General features: G+C 40.4%; 1 protein-coding gene across 3 annotated transcripts in view; it reads left to right on the forward strand.

The window, feature by feature from the left end:
• slc4a5a (solute carrier family 4 member 5a) overlaps positions 1 to 20,468 on the forward strand; it is a 56,794-nt gene that overhangs the window by 27,769 nt on the left and 8,557 nt on the right. For 2 of the 3 annotated variants that reach the window (XM_021308951.2, XM_012849459.3), the window contains 15 exons: positions 836 to 993; positions 1,076 to 1,163; positions 2,461 to 2,615; positions 2,873 to 3,001; positions 4,770 to 4,944; positions 9,001 to 9,134; positions 9,586 to 9,857; positions 12,497 to 12,531; positions 12,885 to 13,076; positions 13,203 to 13,316; positions 14,149 to 14,310; positions 14,407 to 14,585; positions 14,756 to 14,828; positions 19,604 to 19,672; positions 20,053 to 20,226. In XM_021308951.2, the coding sequence (XP_021164626.2) occupies positions 836 to 993; positions 1,076 to 1,163; positions 2,461 to 2,615; positions 2,873 to 3,001; positions 4,770 to 4,944; positions 9,001 to 9,134; positions 9,586 to 9,857; positions 12,497 to 12,531; positions 12,885 to 13,076; positions 13,203 to 13,316; positions 14,149 to 14,310; positions 14,407 to 14,585; positions 14,756 to 14,828; positions 19,604 to 19,672; positions 20,053 to 20,226 (2,109 nt within the window). The remainder of the gene's footprint in view (positions 1 to 835; positions 994 to 1,075; positions 1,164 to 2,460; positions 2,616 to 2,872; positions 3,002 to 4,769; positions 4,945 to 9,000; positions 9,135 to 9,585; positions 9,858 to 12,496; positions 12,532 to 12,884; positions 13,077 to 13,202; positions 13,317 to 14,148; positions 14,311 to 14,406; positions 14,586 to 14,755; positions 14,829 to 19,603; positions 19,673 to 20,052; positions 20,227 to 20,468) is intronic. The other variant, XM_021308960.2, reaches the window with a different exon arrangement.

Raw genomic sequence — 20,468 nt, forward strand, 5'->3', positions numbered from 1 at the left:
CATACATAGCACAGAAAGTAGATGGGTTATTACCTCTAAACAACAACAACTAAACCAGGACAGTAAATATAACAGTCATAGGCATACATAAACTCCCAACTGAGAAGGATCCTCTGCTCTGACCCTATCTGAGAGTCAAAGGTAATGACTCTCATGAGAAGAGGGTTCAGTGATGGCGGGTTCTGCAGAGCCTTTTCCTGTCCTGTTAGCCCATCATGTCACTGCCCATCCTCGGCATTCAGTGATCAACAAGGCAACAGTCTCACCAGATCATGGTGTTTAAATCTATGTTCATATTTGTTCCTCTGGAACTTCTGTAAATTATCTCTAGCTCTCTGAGCTTTCCGAGCCACTGGGGCTCAGTGGGTAGAGGAGTTGTCTTTTGACTTGAATCAATGTTTTTTGACTCGTTCTTTGCATTTTTATCACAATATTGTGTTTGATTGTGATTGATGTGCATTAATTTCTTAACCACGGGTAATTTATTGTGAGTTTCAAGCTTTCAGTGTCTCTTTTGAGGTCAATTTTTAACTCCTTTATAACATTAATTACCTCACTGGGATCAGTGTTTATAGTGGCGCTCCTCTTGTTGCTGTTAGCTTGATCCGGGTCAATAATGTTAGCCTTCATCGCCAAAGCACTCTTTTCTTAAGCACAATGCTAGGCATTGTGTCTGTTAAGTGAGAAAAGTCAAGGTGTATGAACACATTTAAAACAGATTTAAACATGAATACATGCTCAGATACATACTAACCTTTTACAAACATCAGACGCTGGTGTTGCTTGAAATTTGTGTGTCAACACGGTCTTACGTTTTCCTTCTTTTTTCCTGTAGCTGAAGAACAAGTTCATGAAGAAGATTCCTAGAGATGCTGAGGCATCCAATGTCTTAGTGGGTGAAGTAGATTTCCTCAACAAACCCTTTGTCGCCTTTGTCCGCCTGGCCCAGGCCACGACACTGGGAGGCCTGACAGAGGTGCCAGTTCCCACCAGGTAAAAAAGCCACATCCCTTCACCGTCCTGCAGCCGAAATCTGCCATGCCAGCACGTCCCTTACATGTGCTTTCCTCTGCAGATTCCTCTTTGTTCTCTTGGGACCCCAAGGAAAGGCCAAGTCATATAATGAGATCGGACGAGCTATAGCAACCCTAATGGTGGATGATGTAAGTCCCCATCACTGTGTGAAAAAATGCCTCAGTGACATCCCGTCTTTGTTAGGTGAAGCATTCCTGACATTGTCCGAGGACACCAGTGTTTCTTCTCAGATAAGACTATGATCTGCTACTGAAACCCAAACATAAAGTATGTGCCTTTAGTGCTTTTACTTCCATTTAGAACATTATAGATTCATTGTTTGACATCAATTAGACAGTTAGATCAGATTTCTATTGGGATATTTGATCACCATGACATTGTTTTTTAACGAATGTGATTTTAGTGAGTATTTTTCATAAAGTATATCATTAAAACTTAAAACTATTTCCTAATTTAACACCAGTTAAAGTAAGTCAGTGCAATGAAAATACTGGCTTAATCAGCTTCAGAAACATAAATACCATGTTTGCTGGTCATGAATGGATGTTTATGGCGTAAGGGGGCTCGTTTTATGATGGGGAAGGTGGTGTGTTGGTAATAAAATGAATCTTACTTGCTACATGACAACACTAACAAGCTGAAGTATTTCAGAAAAGAATGCTTTCAGAACGGTGAGCATCTTTTTCTGATTACTTGAAACCGTCACAGGGAGTTTGTCCCTGGCCTCTGCACTCATCTCACACAGCAGTCTGTGCAAATAGAAACACGCTATTTAAAGCGGGCACACAAGAGTAATGTGCAGTTGCAGCAGCAGAAAGGACAGAAACAACACAAACGGCTTAGCGTCCTTACAATATCCAGGCACACCTTTGAACTGTGGAAACTAAATCATAAAATAAATAAATCAGGAAGGAAATATGCTCAGGACTGTGGACTGTCAAATAGTTGAATGAGCTATTTCTTTTTTTCAGGGGTCCAAAGTCTGGCCCTTAAGGGCTGGTGTCCTTTAACTTTCAGGTGTGTTGGCCTGTGAATAAAAGGTGTTTTTTTAAATCATGCAGAGCTTCAGGTTTCCTTTTTCTTCTTCTGTCTCAAAATCACCACAAGATTTATCTGATGGTTCTTTATTTTACTCAATCTGGAGTTAGGATTCCCTTATTTAACTGGTTCATCTTTAGACAAATGGCTTTGAAAAGCTATCACATTGTACATTTTGCTTATTTTTCTTCATTTGTCCAATTGTTAAGCTGATTTACCTAAAACATTCGTCTGGAGTTATGGGGTTTGACGTCAAAGTGTTTTACTATGCTGTTAATATAAACTGGGCTCAAGTTTTTTAATGGTTATTTTGCTTTGGTTCAAACATTATGGAAACAAACTGAAGTGGTAAAATCCTTTTTCTCACTCTTTATCTCATCTATCAAGCTTTTCAGTGATGTTGCCTACAAAGCCAGAGATCGGGAGGACCTGATTGCTGGAATAGATGAGTTTTTGGATGAAGTCATTGTGCTCCCACCTGGAGAATGGGACCCCAAAATCCGTATTGAGCCACCAAAGAAAGTCACCACAGCTGACAAAAGGTTTGTGTTTTTCTAAGCTCAAGGAGCTGGGCTAGAATTAGAAGGAAACATTCCACAATGACTCTCAATGTTCACTAAAGCCGCTTTGTTGTCCATGATGTAGACTTAACAGCAAAATAGAGTGTGTCGTGCAGGAAAACAGGAGATAAGAGATTGATGATGGGCGTAATCCAGCCCTCCTGTCAGCAGCAATCAGTATGCGATCGTTAGAAAGGTCCGATTGACTCTCAGCTGTTATTTGTGCACCTTTCCTACAGGAAGTCGGTGTTATCCTTGAACGAGCTGGGTCAGATGAATGGAATGGCCGGAGGAGGAGGAGGTCTCGCTGAGGACGAGGAGATGCCAGTACAGCATGAACTGGGAGAGGAGCTGGCCTTTACTGGTCGGTAGGTAGCTCAGAGCTCTGGGCCATCTGCTCACAGTGTTGGATGCAAACAGCTACAATCTGGCACATGGCAGGAAAATCTGAGTTGGTTTTCTGAGCTGAAATGGTTTTGGTACAAATTCAACCCCCACAAAGGTGCATATGGTTGCTCTTTAGCAGGGACCACACCACATGCTGACCATTTTGCTCACTTTGGCTCCAGCTCATTGAACTTTACCTGCATCAAAAATGTGGAAAGCTACAGTGGATTAAAAAAAAAACCCTGTTCATCCGATGGAAATCCTGTCAGAATTATCTATCTATAATTCTATCTGTCATCTGATGTGTATCGGTATTCAGTATGAGAATGTTATTAGAAACTTTTATTTCAGTAACCTAATTCACTAGGTCAAGCACAATATGTAGATTAATTCCACACACCATTCACAATCCACAATTCATTTACAGCTGATGGAAACACAACATTTAAGATTAGATGACATTACACCAATAAAAGAGAAAACATCTTTAATACCAAAATGTGGGCTTTAAGCAAATATTTTCAATATCTGCATAAATGCTATTTTCAAAACATACTTTTAATCTGACAAACGAGCCTCACCAGAACATATAATCTAATTTACTGTATTCTGACCTTATATCCGGTATTATCCAACTGAGAAACAAGCAAGCCTGTTAAAGGGAAAAAAAATATGAGAAAAAAAGTCAAGAGGAACAACCTGTCTGTGAAAGTGTGCACACCCATAAATTAATATTTTGTTAAACCACATTTAGATTCCATGCCAGCGTTCTGTCCTGTTGGCTACACCGCTGCCATGAGTGAAGGAGCTGGATAAAATGTCTGCTTGTGACAGTCTCCTCTGTTCTCCCTCTGTCTGGGCACAGCAGTTGCATTAAAAGGCAGAAGCTTTTACGGCTAGAGGAAAATATTCTCTTCTGGTTAGATTTTCCTCAGGATTTGTGGAGTAATGTGTTATAGTCTGATGAAGCCAAACCAATTCCAAAGGCTGAGTTTGGTACAACACAGGTGGGCCTTGGTGCAAAAATAAAAGATTGTGATGGGGGTCTGGGTTCCCGGTTCATTAGCTGAAACTGGAGTTTTTATTTTTATTTTTTTGCCACGGTGGATATAGTCATGAAATGTTCTGAATATTAGTAAACAACGTTTGACAATAGAAATCGTGTGAGAGTGGTGTTTCCAAAAAGTGATGCTGCAAATTGTAAAAGATAGAATGACACCTCCTAAATGAGTTTGATGTAAAAGCTAAAGAATATATCAAAATATAATGTTACAAGGTGTCATTTACATTAAATGAGTAGCATAATGTTGACTTGAGCAACGGAGTAAAAGGTGTTTTTTTTAAAGCATGCAGAGCTTCAGGTTTCCTTTTTCTTCTTCTGTCTCAAAATCACCACAAGATTTATCTGATGGTTCTTTATTTCACTCAATCTAACTAATGGAAGCTTCTCCATGAGAATGTGAAGCTAGGCTGCAATTAACATGATTATATACAAAAAATCTTCTCTTTCTTCCCTTAAATGTCCCTTGCATTTGCCTGTTAAAGCTGTTTTAGGGTCCTCTGTATCTAGTTTTAAAATTGGAAGTGCTCAAAAAGTCTGTCTTCCTCAATTTGAATCTAAAACAGGGTTAATAGTGTTGTTTTAGAAATGTTTACATAGATAAATTCACAGAAAAGGAATGGCAGATATATTTTCCTTTGCGCTTTCAGTGTGTAGTGCCCTAACTACTGCCTGTGTTGCTGCATTAGTTTCTGCGGTGGCCTGTACCTGGACATAAAGCGCAAATTGCCGTGGGTGCCCAGCGATTTCTACGAAGGTTTCCACATCCAGTCCATCTCGGCCGTGCTCTTCATCTACTTGGGCTGCATTACCAACGCCATCACCTTTGGTGGCCTCCTCGGAGACGCCACGGACAACTACCAGGTGACACAGGATCAACACAAGCAGAGCCAGAGAGGGGCTCATTTTCAGCCCTGGAGTTTCATGCTTCAGACTGGCTCACTTAAAATAATGACCTATTATTATTTAAAAAATATGCAGATTTATTTCAGATTTCATCCTATTCCCTTTCACTTGTGGGCTTTGTGTATTTACTATCTTACTTTTTAATGATAAATATATATATATATAACATGTCACTGATATTGTTTGGGTATATTATGTACATTTATTTATTTAACAGACTCGTAGTCCACATACACATTAAAAACAAATAGAATAGAAAGCAGTTATATTAGAACTGATGCTTGTTTGTTCACACTCTGTTACAACATCTCACCTGTTTCTTCCAGACTAACGGGAACAATCCCCTCATCACTACTGGCTCTGCTTCTGACACTAAATCACTTTTTGAAATAGGGCTGGGCCTTCATCATATCGTTTTATTGGTATCTTAAAAAATTACATATTGTGATAAGAATTTGGGTTTATCTTGACAACGACAAAATCCAACTACTGGGGTCTGGAAAACCCCCAAAACTACCTGTATTGTCAGGATTGTTATTTTTTACCAGTTTTTCTACTGTTGGTTTATTGAGAGCGTTAATAAATGTCAATAAATTAAAAAATATAATTGAATGCAGTTACTGTGTTCAGTTTGGTAATAAAAAAATCACACTTCATAATTTTCAGGACAAATGAAATCCCATTTTGTTACAAAGTCATCTAATAAACTCAGGTCAGTTTCATGAATGTAGAGCTGAATCATCTAACATTAACCACTATTCATATAGAACAGCACCATAATCTTCATTATATTAATTCTAATAGCAGCTAAATGAGTAATCCTACCTGCCCTCTGAGGACTTGTGAGCTCATAGTACTTGGTGCTGTATCTTGCTTCTGACTCTGAGGGGCTACAGACAAAAATTCCCAGCTATGTGGCATCACATCATACTATTATTTAAACTACATAACATTACATCATGTGTCACACCATTACAAAATTGAATAAGTTCATAATTAACTTGTATGGGGGTTTGCAGGCAAAGTTCAACATCTTTCCTTATAATTTCATCGTCCTCATTTGAAACAAGCGTATTTTATTGAAAAAGTGGCGCACTTTTTGCCCAGCGTCTGTTGTTAGAGCTTTCCTCTTTTTATTTATAGCTTTTGCCGCGCCACCCTTGGTCTTTGAAACATCGCTGACCGAGAGCAGTGAGGTGTTACATCAGGGTGTGTCAAAGAAAAAAAAGCTGCCAGCGGAGGCGGAGGCAGCCCAGGGATGTAGGTAGCAGCTTAGTGTACGTGATCTACCGTACAGTGTCAGGACTGAACAGCGGCACAAACAAAAAGTAAAAATATGGAAATTGTCCCGGTCCTCCCGATTAGCCACTCCAGGCCTGCACACATGAACGAGTTATGTATTTATTTGTTACTAATTTATTTATGATTTATAGGATCATTGCTATTATAATAATCCTTGCCAGAGATTTTCTGTGGTTTCCTTTACTTTTTCTCATCATGTTTCTTTCAGCCAGCATGAACAAAAAGTAACTGACCTTTTCCTATAGAAGGTTGGTGCTTTTTTCTCTAGCAGATTTATTTGGATCTTAATAATGATGTAATTATTTGCCATTAAAACTTCTACTGTAGGTTTACACAAACATCTTTGGATTCCAATGTCACATTTGAAGCCAACTTCACACATTTAACCTTCTTTACTAGAAGAAATTACCAACAGATAGCCAGCTGCTTTCTAGCAAACATATTTTGTGTCATCAATTTTTATGAGTTATTCACAGGGATCTGAAATTCGCCCTAACGTTTCATAGTTTGGGTATGAGTACTATCGTGTTTTATTTAATCTCACAGAGACGGTATATATTAAGAAACATGTACATGTAAATGTTTTACATTTTAGCCTTAGGGCAGATTCAATCTGTGGTCCCTCTGCAGACTGTTGCTATAAAATGAGAACATTTAAAACAGATTACTAAAAACATCACAATATTCTTACATGCCTTTGGGACCACGTTATTGCCCATTTCCATCATAACGTACATTATGGCTATGAATATTATAAATACTGACAAATATAAAGCGCAGAACAGAGCCCATAACCTTTTCTATTACAGATCTGACCTTAGGAATGTTTTTAGGTTTTCTTTGAATGCAGACAGCCTGGGACTTCCCCTGAAGGTGCTTAATGGTTCCAAAACCAGTCGCTCCCGATAATTTACTTAAGCTCTCTGAAAGGCCCTTTCCAGTCACCTCTGCTAACTGCTATAGTTGATAATATAATGGTTTGAACAGGCATGAGACCTGAGATTTAAGTTTATTATAAGCTGAAGATCTGGTGACAGCCAGAGATCCTCTGTAGGAGCAAGCAGGAAACCTGGCAGGTAGGAGGGCTGAGGCTTGATCGGGATCCAGGGAACAGGCTTGAGTCGTACACGGTGAGAAGGGACAGGTAGACAGACCCAGGGACTAGGTAAGGCTCAGCGGTTGTTATACAAATCCTGTACAAATACAGGTCCGGACCAATCACAGCGATTCTGCTAACACAGCAGGAGGATGGGACACGGAGGCCCATCCTCCTAGAAGCATTCTAGGAAATGCGACCCAAATCCAGTCTTTTCACCCCCCAAAAAAATCTGCTTTGTGCCACATCCAAATGTGGGACTAATTTGGATACATATCTGATTTTTTTCAAAGTGTCTGCAGTCTGATTGGTGATGTCGCATTTTATCCATCTTCCACGTGCCTCTCCTGTCTCTCACCACACATCCACACACAGCAGCAGCTAGTGCTGAATAGAAGAGCGTTGTTAACAGCTGTGCTGCTTTCTTCTTACCTCACTTCATCTTGCTATGATGTGGTCTTAATATTGTCACCTTCCATTGCTCAACAGCTTTCTAATGATAGCAAGGAGAGACGTCGGACGGTATCCGTGTTTTTTTTAACAAAACTTATCGAACACTTCTAGAAACAATTCCATTCACCATTACTCCCACAAAGGATGCGCTGCACTGTGACGTCTCCTTCTGTAATCGCCGCATGCATCTGATTGAGAATGTGCGACATAGAGGAGGATGGGCCTCTATGTCCTTAAAAACAGCAACGCACTGACTACAGGTTGCTAAAGTGCGCGCCACCAGAGCTGACAAAGACTCCTGGACAGATGTCGAAACGTTTTCAGAAAGAACTGAGCGACAGTCCGGTAGCCTCGGATTTAAGCCTGTTTGCTGTTGCGATGAACCGGATAACTGAGAATTGAATCCACCAAAAGTTCTACCATGTATCACAGGGTGCTTTAGAGAAATATAACACCATCTGTAAAAAATATTAAGGCTGAAGCAGAACTGGACCCTGCAACATGACAGTGATCCAAAAGATACCAGTAAATCCACCAAGGACAGGCTGAGTATTAGGAGACTGAGGGTCCATGGCCTAGTTAAAGAGTCATCAGTTTATGGACCTTGAGTGACTCCCTCATGTGTTCAGTTTGTTTTTATTAGCTTTTATTTTATTATCCTCCCTCGGTTACCTTATAGTCTTGTTTCACGACACAGCAGCCAATGTCTGTCACCTAATCCTTGCCTCCTGCCAGGATTCAGCCATTATTGGTCAATGCAAAGTACCTAATAAATATTACTGTGTATTTAAATGGTGCAATGACAACCATGGAGATAAAGCACAGAAACTATAAAATAATTTCACAGAGAGGGGCTGATTAAATGTGAAAATCTGAGGTAAAAGCAAATACGTCATCCACATTAAAAGAGCTTGTTAGAAAGTGAAGTCTGTTACCGTTTCAAGTCGGAGGATACCCTCACGGAGCCGTGCTCCATGTTGAAATCTATCCGTAAGACAGGAGACGGTGTAACAACCAAGACACAACTCTAGTTCTGTCTAAACTGGTTTAGCTGCTAACTGTTGCTCTTTCCTTTTAATATTTGCTTTGGAACATTTAGTTCACCTCTCTCCGTTCAACCAACCCGCATTTCGCTTCCTCAACCTCTGCGTTTCCTCCACCAGGGTGTGATGGAGAGTTTTCTGGGCACGGCGTTGGCTGGATCTGTCTTCTGCCTCTTCAGCGGTCAACCCCTCATCATCCTCAGCTCCACTGGACCCATCCTCATCTTTGAAAAGCTCCTGTTTGAATTCAGCAAGTGAGTTTCTCTGGAGCCTCCTTTGGATCCGGCAGTAAAGCTAAAGAACACGACACCAATACTGCCAAGGACTTTGGACTATTGGTTTGACTGCATTGAAGCTGACAAATACCCGTGGTCATTCTTATTCGCCTAACAACACATCCTCCCAACTGTCTTACTGGCTGTTCGGCTGCAGCCTCTTCCCCCACCCCGTCTGGGATTGTCGTTTTATAGCAACGCTAAAAAATACATGTGCACAGTTTTTTTTTTAGCTTTTTCATCAAATGTAGAGTAAAGGTTAAAGGCAAAACACAAAAAGATCCTGCATTTAATTGCATGCTTATGAAAAATGCACCTTCCTCGTTAATTCTTAATGAATATATTTTAAGAAGTATACTTGACGGCATACAGAAGTGGGCATCAGTTCTTCTCATTAAATGTACCTCCTTGAACTTCTCCCGTCCAAAAGGAACAATGGCATAGACTACATGGAGCTACGCTTGTGGATCGGCATCCACTCCTGCCTGCAGTGTTTCATCCTGGTGGCGTCAGATGCCAGTTACATCATCAAGTACATGACACGCTTCACAGAGGAGGGCTTCTCCAGCCTCATCTCCTTCATCTTCATCTCCGACGCCATCAAGAAGATGGTGGGCTCTTTCAAGTATTACCCCATCAACACCGACTTCAAGCCAGACTACGTCACCACCTACAAGTGCGAGTGCTTGGCCCCAGACCCGAGTGAGTTCACCCCTTGGCCCAGGGAAGTCGGTGGGGAGGGTTGTTCCAGACAAGTCCGTCTGGTCCTTTTGGAGGATTAAAGCAGATCTAAAAAGTCTTCTCCTGTTATAACATGGCAGGTTTTTGTGGAGGGGTACCACGGCGAATGATTTTAAAATTTAAACACTTTCATGTCACACGTGTTTTGCACATCTTCACTGAAAAACAAAACGTGAAAAATTCTAAATTTATGACATGATTTTAGAAATTTGCACAACTCTAAACTAATATTTTGTCGAAGCAACTATGAGTTCACACCTGCATCATTTATTTTGATTCTGATTCAGCTGAAATGAAAGCTCAGCAGTCGTGGCAGGGGTTTCCTGATGATACTTTTTCACATCCTTTAGCTGGCACAACTTACAGTTACAGTTAAAAAGGACCAAAATAGCTCATAGTACAGAGGTGTCAGACAGGGGAAAAAAAACATAATTATATATATATATATATATATATATATATATATATAGAGAGAGAGAGAGAGAGAGAGAGAGAGAGAGAGAGAGAGAGAGAGAGAGAGAGAGAGAGAGAGAGAGAGAGAGAGAGAGAGACCTGATCATATACCCAAATCAACAAAAGGAGTCATTTCAGCAAAAAGAGTCCATGAATGACAGAGAAAGGGAACTAAATGTGACTTAAAATTACAGAGTTGCTGATCCTTTGCCAGGGACAGATGTGAGATGTTCATGGTCTGCTACCAATGTAAGATTTACCTCTGAAATTGAACCAGCAACACTTCTGCAAACTAGTTAGTTTAAGGTCATGCACATTTTTTTGCTCACACTTTAATCACATTTCAGTTTCAGGTCAGTTTTAGCCTCCACTTTAGTAATAATAATACAAACTCTACTGCACGTTCAGATTTTTTATTATTATTTAAAGTCTTGTATTTCTTGCAATGGCCACACAGTATATTGTAAAATAGTGCGTAATAATCATAAATCTAGCGAAGGAGAATGTGATGGATAACTGTTTTTGATTTGGTTTGAAATGTATTATATTAACACTTCCAAAGACTCAACCACACTTAGTGACATTCAATTAAAAAAATATGGGCAATGTTGGTAATGCATAAACCTGTCGCCTCAGCAGTCAGTCCTGCTGAGGTAAGCACAAATTCATCAGCGCACAACTTATTTTGGACTGACCTCTTCTACATCACTGCAGTGATAAATCAGTTCAGATCTCTACAGCTAGATTTTTGTAAAGACCATCTGTTTATGCTGATCTGACAGCTATACTTTCCACAAACAGGAAGCGATATACGAGTGGCCCAGGATGTGTAATGTAAATTGTAGGAGGAGTTGGCCCTAATACAGAACTTTGAGGGACACCTATTGCGATGTTCAGATAACAGGAAGAGAGACCACTAAGATAGTGCTGTTTGTTGCACATTAAGTGGACAAGAGTTCTGTTTTTTTCTCATAGGGTCCACTTTGTCTTGGCGGACGTTAGATCTCATCCCAACTCTGATGCAGACCAAATAAGCAATCCCTGGTCCACCTGAATGCATGGCTCTTGGTTGCCACGCAAATGAACTCTAGGTTTAGCCACAGTAGGAAAGCAAAAGGAACCAAAAGAGAGGAAGTAACATACTGTATATGATTGATGGAAAGATATGTAATGTGAAAACCTTTACATCCTTGCGATACCTTGTCTGATATCACAGATAACACAGATGCATATGCTGTTATGATGCTGATGCATCCGCATACCGGCTGGATGGCTCGAGGCTTCTCTGCTGCTCATACCGGGCAGAAGCTCAGGACAGTGCCCGGCCAGCTTGAGCTACTTTTAAAACTGTAGAGCTAAGGTGACCTGAATCTAAGGCAGAATTGATTTTGTTCAGCATTCCCCACCAGAAGTAAGTCCTTCAGACTGTTCTGGCACGAGAGCACCCTAAACTGACCGAGGTTCTTAAGACCAGGGGATGGATGTATCTGAAGGCCTCTGGTATAAGTCTTAGACTTAGACAAACTTTATTGTGGTTTTGTGTGCACAGAGTGCATACAAAATGAAACTTAGTCATAAGATGGCTAAGTAAGTTTCTAAAGAGAGCTGTAGAAAAGGGATTGCGTAATCTTCCCCTGGATGAGTCGTTCAAACTTTGATGGAACAATTAAATTGCTACGCTGTTTCCTGAAATTATGCTGATGGGTTGATCAATGAATATTTATTTAGTTTTTTTTTTTACTTTTTTAATTCCAATGCAAATAACATTCCACAAGAAAAAGTTTTTTTAGATGCCCACTAATTGGTATTGTGTTTTTGAAAATGACAGAGATTAGCGGTAGTTTATGTGGACATTGATTTCTGTCACTGATTTGTCTCTTGTTTGCTTTCACCACGCACAAACTATTTGGCTGCTGCCTTTTGCAAGTGAGTACCTTTTTTGTTTGTCTGCATGTGTCTGCGAGTGCTCACAGCAATGTCCAGCAGTTGGATTCTCATCATGTTTTGCATTTCTTTTTGCTTCCCTTTTGTTTTCCTCCTCCACCCCTCTTATTTTCTGTCTCATTACCCCATGTGTGTGTGTGTGTGTGTGTGTGTGTCTCTCCACCATTCACTAACAGTGGCTGCAATCATCTTCAATGGTTTAGTTCCAATGCCAGATAACAGCTCTAGTGTCTCTGGGGTAAGTGCTTGTTTTTTTTTTTAACTCAATTTTGGTTCTCTGTATTGTATGCTAGATTTGTCCAGGCTCCATAAACTTTCAGCTGCGAAATGAATCAAAACAGTAGAAAGGAGCTAAAATGCCTGTTCACAGCTGACCCCGGTATCGTCTCTTTGTGACAGAGAAGTTGCTTTGCTCTCCTCTTTTTCACCCTTGTTTGTTTCTCACCGTCGATCCTGCCATCATCTAACACTTCTCCGTGGTTTCTAACTACCAACCCGTGCTGACAATGTTTTACTCTGTCCGTGTCTTTGCCGAAACTCTTCACTTTTCGCCTTCTCCTGTCTGCCCAACACTGCCGCCCACCATCCCAGTTGAATGTGACAGCTCTGGACTGGAGTCAGCTGAGCAAGAAGGAGTGTCTGAAGTACGGGGGCTCTTTGGTCGGAAAGTCCTGCAAGTTCGTCCCCGACCTGGCCCTCATGTCCTTCATCCTCTTCTTCGGCACCTACTCCATGACCGTCTCTCTCAAAAAGTTCAAGTTCAGCCGCTACTTCCCCACAAAGGTGACAAGAGCAAACGCATTTCTGCGGAGGCAGGCGTGTTTAGCCGCCTCCATGTTTGGTCTCAGATCTCATCCCTGCTTTCCGTTTCCACAAATAACTGTGAGCTTGTTCTGATTGTTCTTCCAGCTCAGGAAACTCATCAGTGACTTCTCAATCTTCATGTCCATCATGACGTTTGTCGGTCTCGATATGTTGGTGGGGCTCAAGACTCCCAAGCTTATTGTCCCAACTGAATTTAAGGTAAAACAAGTCGTTTTTTGCATGTTCGTTGCGGTTTAAAGTAAGGAACCTCTTTCATACAAGATGTGGCTGCTCTGAAGGGAATTTTAGGGACGTTTCATGTTAACTGAGGCAAATGAGGCCTTCAGAGCTTTAGATGTTGTTCTGGGTCGCTTCAGGACCTCGTGCACTGCAAAAATGGATCTAAAATTAAGTAAAATGTCCTTAAAGTTAATGTATTGTCCTTGATTTGAGCAGGTAAAAAAGATGATTTGCCAATGGAATGAGATATTTGCACTTAAAATAGGTACAACTCATCTCCATCATCTTATTTCAAGTGCAGGATGTCTAATTATCTTATTTTAGGGGTTAAAATACTCATTCCATTGGCAGATAATCTTATTTACCTGCTCAAATCAAGGACAAATACACTAACTTTAAGAACATTTTACTTATTTTTAGATCCATTTTTGCAGTGTGGACGGGGGTCTTTGTTTTCTCATTTGGTAAATAATGGCTGCCACTGAGGTTCAAGGCCTTAGAAATGACTGTGTGACTATTTTCAGAATTTGTTGTTGTAATTTTCTGAAATATTTATGTTTCACACAAAAAAAGCAAAACCGAGAAATCTGGGAGCTCTCAAACACATTTTCATAGTATTGCAGTATGCGTCCTCTTTGTTTGGGTTTGTTTAGCAAGCACAAAGAAAGTGGGAGAATATTTACATTTTCCAAAACATTGAGCAATTCCATTACGCCCACGTAAACACTTTCAGATTTATAGAGTTTACTCTTCCATGAAAATGAATTTTCTGAGTTTTTATGATAATCAAACGTCCTCTCCTCTCTCGCAGCCAACACGGCCGGGCCGCGGCTGGCTGGTGATGCCTTTTGGGAAGAACCCGTGGTGGATATACCTGGCCAGCTTTGTTCCAGCCCTGCTTGTGACCATTCTTATCTTCATGGACCAGCAGATCAGCGCTGTCATTGTCAACCGCAAGGAGAACAAGCTTAAGGTGCATTCTCACTCCTTTTTTACCATTAAATGAAAAATAAACTTTCCCTGCATTGTGTCGTTGGTGGGAAAAAAAACCTTTTGATTTCCATGGCAGAAAGGTTGTGGCTACCACTTGGACCTGTTCTGGGTGGGGGTCCTCATGGCTGCCTGCTCTTTCTTGGGGCTGCCCTGGTACGTGGCGGCCACTGTCATCTCCATCGCCCACATCGACTCTCTGAAGATGGAGAGCGAGTCCAGCGCTCCGGGAGAGCAGCCACAGTTCCTCGGAGTCAGGTTGGTCCACACTGATCTACAAAGGAAGATCACAGGCAGATAAAGTAACTGTAATGTTCAAGGCTGTCACTGGTTATAACCAAACCACACGTTCAATGTAACTATGGCGAGAAAACCTTCTGAAAGTGACTAAACCCTCTGTGTGAATGCCTTCTTTGTCAAATCCACAGAGAGCAGAGAGTAACAGGCATTCTGGTGTTTGTTCTCACTGGAGTGTCCATCTTTCTCGCTCCGGTTCTAAAGGTAGGAAGCACACACTGGAGAAGACAGTGAAATATGTTACATAGAGCACCTTGCAAGAGTTTTCACACCCCTTCTACGTTCACACATTTTGTTGCATTACAACTACTAATTCCAGTGTATTTTAGCGAGATTTCAAGCAATAGATCAACACAAAGTAGCACCTATTAGTGAAGAGGAGTAACAAAGGATACAGGGTTTTCAGATGTTTTATTTATTTATTTTTACGAACAAAAATGTTAGAATTTATGTTTGCAAATGTGTTCAGTCCCCTCCGTCCCAATGTTTTAGAGAAAACAGAACAGGGATAAGTTTAAAGCAGGGTTAGGTTATAAAACAACATCCCAGAGAAGGACCTGTGAGACAGGATTAATCCATGATCCAAACATGGAACGGTTATCGCTGTTGTGGAGCAGCGGATCCACACAACAGATGCTGTAACACTAACCTGTTAGCAGATTGTTAGCTGTGCTCTCCACAATCCTGGACTTTATGGAGGAGAAGAAAGAAGAAATGCATTATTGAAACAGAGCCACAAGAAATTAACTTTCTATTTGCTTCAAGCTGTGGAGAGGATACAACAAACATGTAGAACAAAGGTTAGAGCCAAATGAGATGAAAAGGAACTTTTGGCTGACCATACTAGGTGTTTTAGATAATTACTTCTGAATGTTGCCCTGAACACACCAGCCATATCTTCATGGTGACGCATGGTAGAAGCAGCACTGTGCTACAAAGGAATAGTTAGATCAAAGTGTATCCAAATGTTAGAATGAACCTGTCAAAGTCTACACCAGGTATCTTTTCACAAATCCTCTCCATCCAAATTGATTACTTAGAAAGGAAGAAAGCACAGATATTACAATAAATAAATAAATAAATCCGGCACTAGATGTGTAAAGCGGGTAGATAAAGCACATGCCCCCGAAAGACTTTCAGCTAAAATTACAGAGAAAGGTGCTTCCAGATGCCATCATTTTCTGATCTATATTAAGAAGAAAATGATTAAAAACCATGTGTCGTATTCCTCCCCCTTCACACTAATTCTGTCAGGATCCCCAGGGGCTTGATTACTTATTGAAGCTTCCTGGGGATCCTGCAGCCTGTGATGTTTGGCACCTTTAGTATTGTTTATCCTTCAATCCTAGTTTCGTTTTCTGTTCAGTATTTATGTGTAAAGTGTATTCTTATAGCTGTCAGACTCAGTTTTTCTTTTAGCTACCTTGTTATTATTTTAGTAGTTCTGCCAGAGCTTTCTTTTCTGCCTGCTTTTTCTTAAGTTTAGGTTTTCCCTCATGTCTGGCTATTCTCATAGTTCCCTGTTAGATTCAATTCTCTCTTTGCCCCTGCCAGCTCACTGCCCCCCTTTTCCTTCCACTTACCATATTTTTTGGACTATGAGTCGCTTCGGAATATAATTCGCATTAGTCAAAAAATGCGTCATAAAGAGGAAGAAAACACATGTACGTAAGTTGCATTTATTAAGAAATTTATTTCATACAGTCCAAGACTAAAAGCTAACATTTAATCTGGTAAGGCAATTTATTCAATTACACAGCGGCATCCACAACAGGCTGAATAATAAAGAACATACCTGGGAGGTTGAATGAGGTAAATTAGCAAAACAAGCCACCAACTCCAACCCGGAAAGTTCTCATCAGAGCATTTGGGTCTAATTAATCTGAAAATAGACCGTGAGCGTTACGGCGCTACATGCTAAAGCTAACTGTATGGCACAGATGTTTCGGAGCAACATAAAGCTCATGTGCATCAGCAAAGTTGTAAACTACCCGGACAACAGAGCTGTAAGCTAGCGCTAGCTGTTATTAGCTTCACAGACAGCCCAACAACAGGGTTCTGTCACGGTCTGGGCCCTTCTAGCTTTTCTACTCATACTGAATGCAGACTGAAACAGTGAAACAACATACAAACATGTTTTCCGTCTTTGTTTTTTTATACTTAATGTTTTAATAAATCTTTAAGTGGTACAGGAGCAGCATATGGTTTCCACCATAGACATAATATAAGAGTAGACGCGTCATTGGGCGGGTTCTGCCTATGCTGCGATGCGTCAGAGCGTCCGCCATCTTAAATGTGGCAAATCGGCAGTTACTCAGTCACTTAAACAGTATCAGAGGGACTTTAATCTCTGAATATACTTTGTATTCGTAGTATTTCTTTTTTGTAATATTACAAGTTTATTTTCGTATCCCTTTAGCTTCATTCTCCTGAATTTATTCTCCTAAAGAATAAAAATAATTAAAATAATCTAACCTGGCCCTATTACTCCAGGAGTGAAATAATTCTGCAAACTGTGATTATTCTGGAAATGTTCCCCCTTAATTCTCATAATATGATGTTTTTATCATAACATTATCACTTTTGTGTTTGTTAGTTTATTTTTACTTTAGGACTTTTTTTTCCTCATATTATTAATTTTACCTCTTTAATACTCACCCAAAAAGTCTGTTCCTAAAGGTTCACATGTGACACGGGTTTATGAAATAATGAAGACCACAATGTTTAGATTTAACAAATTTATCCTTATATTCATAACACATAAACACACACACACACATACATATATATATATATATATATATATATATATATATACATATATATATATATATATATATATATATATATATATATATATGCGTGTGTGTGTGTATTTATTGCAGCACAGGAGTGAGGCATCTTTTCTGATTCACGTTCACAATAACAGAACTCGACTTTTTTCTGCCACATACAATATGGCGGTGACGTTGACGTGCGAACCTGCGCCCTATGACGCGTCTACGTATATGATGTCTATGGTTTCCACAAGCCTAGAGCGCCCTATTGTGGCTATAGACGGTAATGTTTACTACTTAGTTCATGTTGGTCGGTATAATTTACCATTTAAAATTGATATACAAGTCACACCTGACTATAAGTCCCAGGATCGGCCAAACTATGAAAAAAAAATTGAGTAATAGTCTGAAAATACGGTAATTGTCTTTTACTCGTCTCACCTGTATAATTTACTCCACCTGCTGCTCCTTCCGTCTCCTTCCCTATTCCTTCAGTTAGCTCAGCCATAACCAGTTTTCAGGTCCTCCGTCATACCACCCCGTTCTGGTCTCATGTATGCAGTGTACCTGGTTCCTTAATCCCTGTAAGCTTTGTTGTTTTATTAAATAATCATTTATTACTCAACTGACAGCTCTCCTGCTCTAAACCTAAACTACTCTACACAAAGCTGACAAATTCATTGCTTTGTGTTTGTCACATAAAATCTCAATGAATCCTAATGGACTTTGTTGTTTTAACCAAGGGTGAGGTCTGTGAATACTTTCATGAGACACTTCCAAATGAAATCCCTAAGTGGGTAAGGGGAGAAGAACCAAGAGCTGATTACATAAAAAAAGTGAATCAACTTTATAAACTAAAATAAATTAAGAAAAAAATGATCAATATGCAAACTGAAAAGTATATGTGACAGATGATTTTTTAAGTATAGGTACATCTAAAAATCACTTGACCACTATGAAATTGTTTATTATTTTGTTGCCCCTCATTTCAGAAATTGAAACCCGTGTATTATGTAGCTTCATTACACATAGAGTGAAATATTTCCAGCCTTTATATGTTGTAACTTTGATGATTATATCTTAGAGATCATAAAAACTCCAAATTCAGTGACACAGAAAATTACAATACTACATAAAATCAGTAAGAAAAGGATATTTTTAACAGTCATCACTGAATCTCGATGCAGAGCGATAGAGGTGAAATCCTGCAACCAGTGCTAGTCCCATACTAATACTATTAGGGGACTCTAACCTTTCAAAATGTCAGTGCTAGCACCTAGAATTTGGGGGTGGAGAAGATAGCATGGCCTTACCTGACTCCGCCAGATAGATTTGCTCCGCATATCCATCTGGAAACCTTCCGTTGAAGTAATTTTGGGAAGGGGCGAAAATACTGGTTAGCTGATTGGCCTATGTTGGTGATAGACGGGCCAAATGAACCAATCAGATTCGTCGTCGCTCGTAACAGAGCGACGACGAAAACACAACCACAAGCCAAGCTACTCTTGCTGCTGCAAGTAAAGGCTCGTTAGCTCAGCAAAGAAATACTCTGTAATTCCGATAAAACTTGCTCGATAGCCACGCTAACGCTAGTTTCATCGGCTGAAGCCGCCATGTTCTTTAGACTGAACTGACGCGCTTCCCGTTGCGTCACACCTCAACCCGCCTCAAAGCCAACGCTGATTGGACGTTCGTTTGGTGAACGGCTCCAAATTTTCTTCAACGGAGAGTATCCAGACTGATCTGCGAGTGAAACCTTGAAAGCTCGCGAGATCAGGATGGTCTCACGAGGCTAAGCATGGCCTGCCTGGAGTCCTGACATGGGTGTGCCGTTTGTTCCACAGTGGCCAACACAACTTACTACTGAACTTCGTCTCAGAGTGGCGTGTGACCAAACTGCCTTCCAAGTAAATTCATCACAGACACTGTTTTTATGTTTGTCTCTACACGGGGGAGCCATAGCTTTCACACTGTAATGTCTTAAGAATAATGGGCGGCAAGTTCAAACTCATAGCATATGGGCCAATAAAAGTGTAGCTAAACATTTCTGTGGAAGTTGTCTGGCTGAACAACGTTTTTCCATAAATGTCTGTATGTTTATGGGTTCAGCATCCCCAAAACTGGGGTTGAGTGCAGCAGAGAACCATACTGCAAGCTGTGTAATCTCACATCTTCATGTTTCTGTCTTTGTTGGTGCTTTAGTACATCCCCATGCCAGTGCTGTACGGTGTCTTCCTCTACATGGGCGTAGCTTCCCTCAGTGGGATCCAGGTATGCTGGCTGCACCATCTGTTTGCTTTTATCTATCTTGTTAAATTGCTTTTCTTTTTGTTTGGCCAGCTTGCTCATCGTTATGCCGACAGCAGATGGGAACTGACTTATTAAAGGCTGACAAACAGACAAAGCTATGAGCAGGCAGATATGATCCACTCTGTTCGTAAAGACTAGACAGAGAAATTCTGATGACAAATCTAAGGGTTTGCGATAAGCTTTAAGTTTCAAAAACTGCTGGATGGTAGAGAAAAAAAGTTTTCCCTTTTCTTCTGTCCTCTGGACAGGAAATAGAACTGCAATTAACAGCCTGTTTTCTATTGTTCTTATGGATTTACATTTAATACCGTGGGACACTCCAATGTCACTGTCCTCCTCAGTTCTGGGACAGGATCAAGTTGTACATGATGCCGTCCAAGCACCAACCTGACTACAGCTACCTCCGTCACGTTCCCCTGAGGAGGGTACATCTATTCACTCTCATCCAGATTATATGTCTGGCTGTGCTCTGGGTCCTCAAATCCACCTTCTTAGCCATCATCTTTCCTGTCATGGTACGTACGTATAAACAGTTTGCATGCTTCCTTTGCTGTATCACAGCTGCCTTTTCCCCCCTCTCAGCCTTTATAATGAGATTATCTGATACAGTGTGACACAACATGGATGAAAGACATGTACAGTGCCTTGCAAAAGTAAAGTTTTTTCATTTTTTGTCACATTCAATAGCAAACTTAAATGTATGTTTACTGACATTTTGTGTGATGGACCGAGAAAAACCAACTTTGCGATCTGCTTA

The sequence above is a fragment of the Fundulus heteroclitus genome, chromosome 12 (genome assembly GCF_011125445.2).
Source record: "Fundulus heteroclitus isolate FHET01 chromosome 12, MU-UCD_Fhet_4.1, whole genome shotgun sequence".
Lineage (NCBI taxonomy): Eukaryota > Metazoa > Chordata > Actinopteri > Cyprinodontiformes > Fundulidae > Fundulus > Fundulus heteroclitus.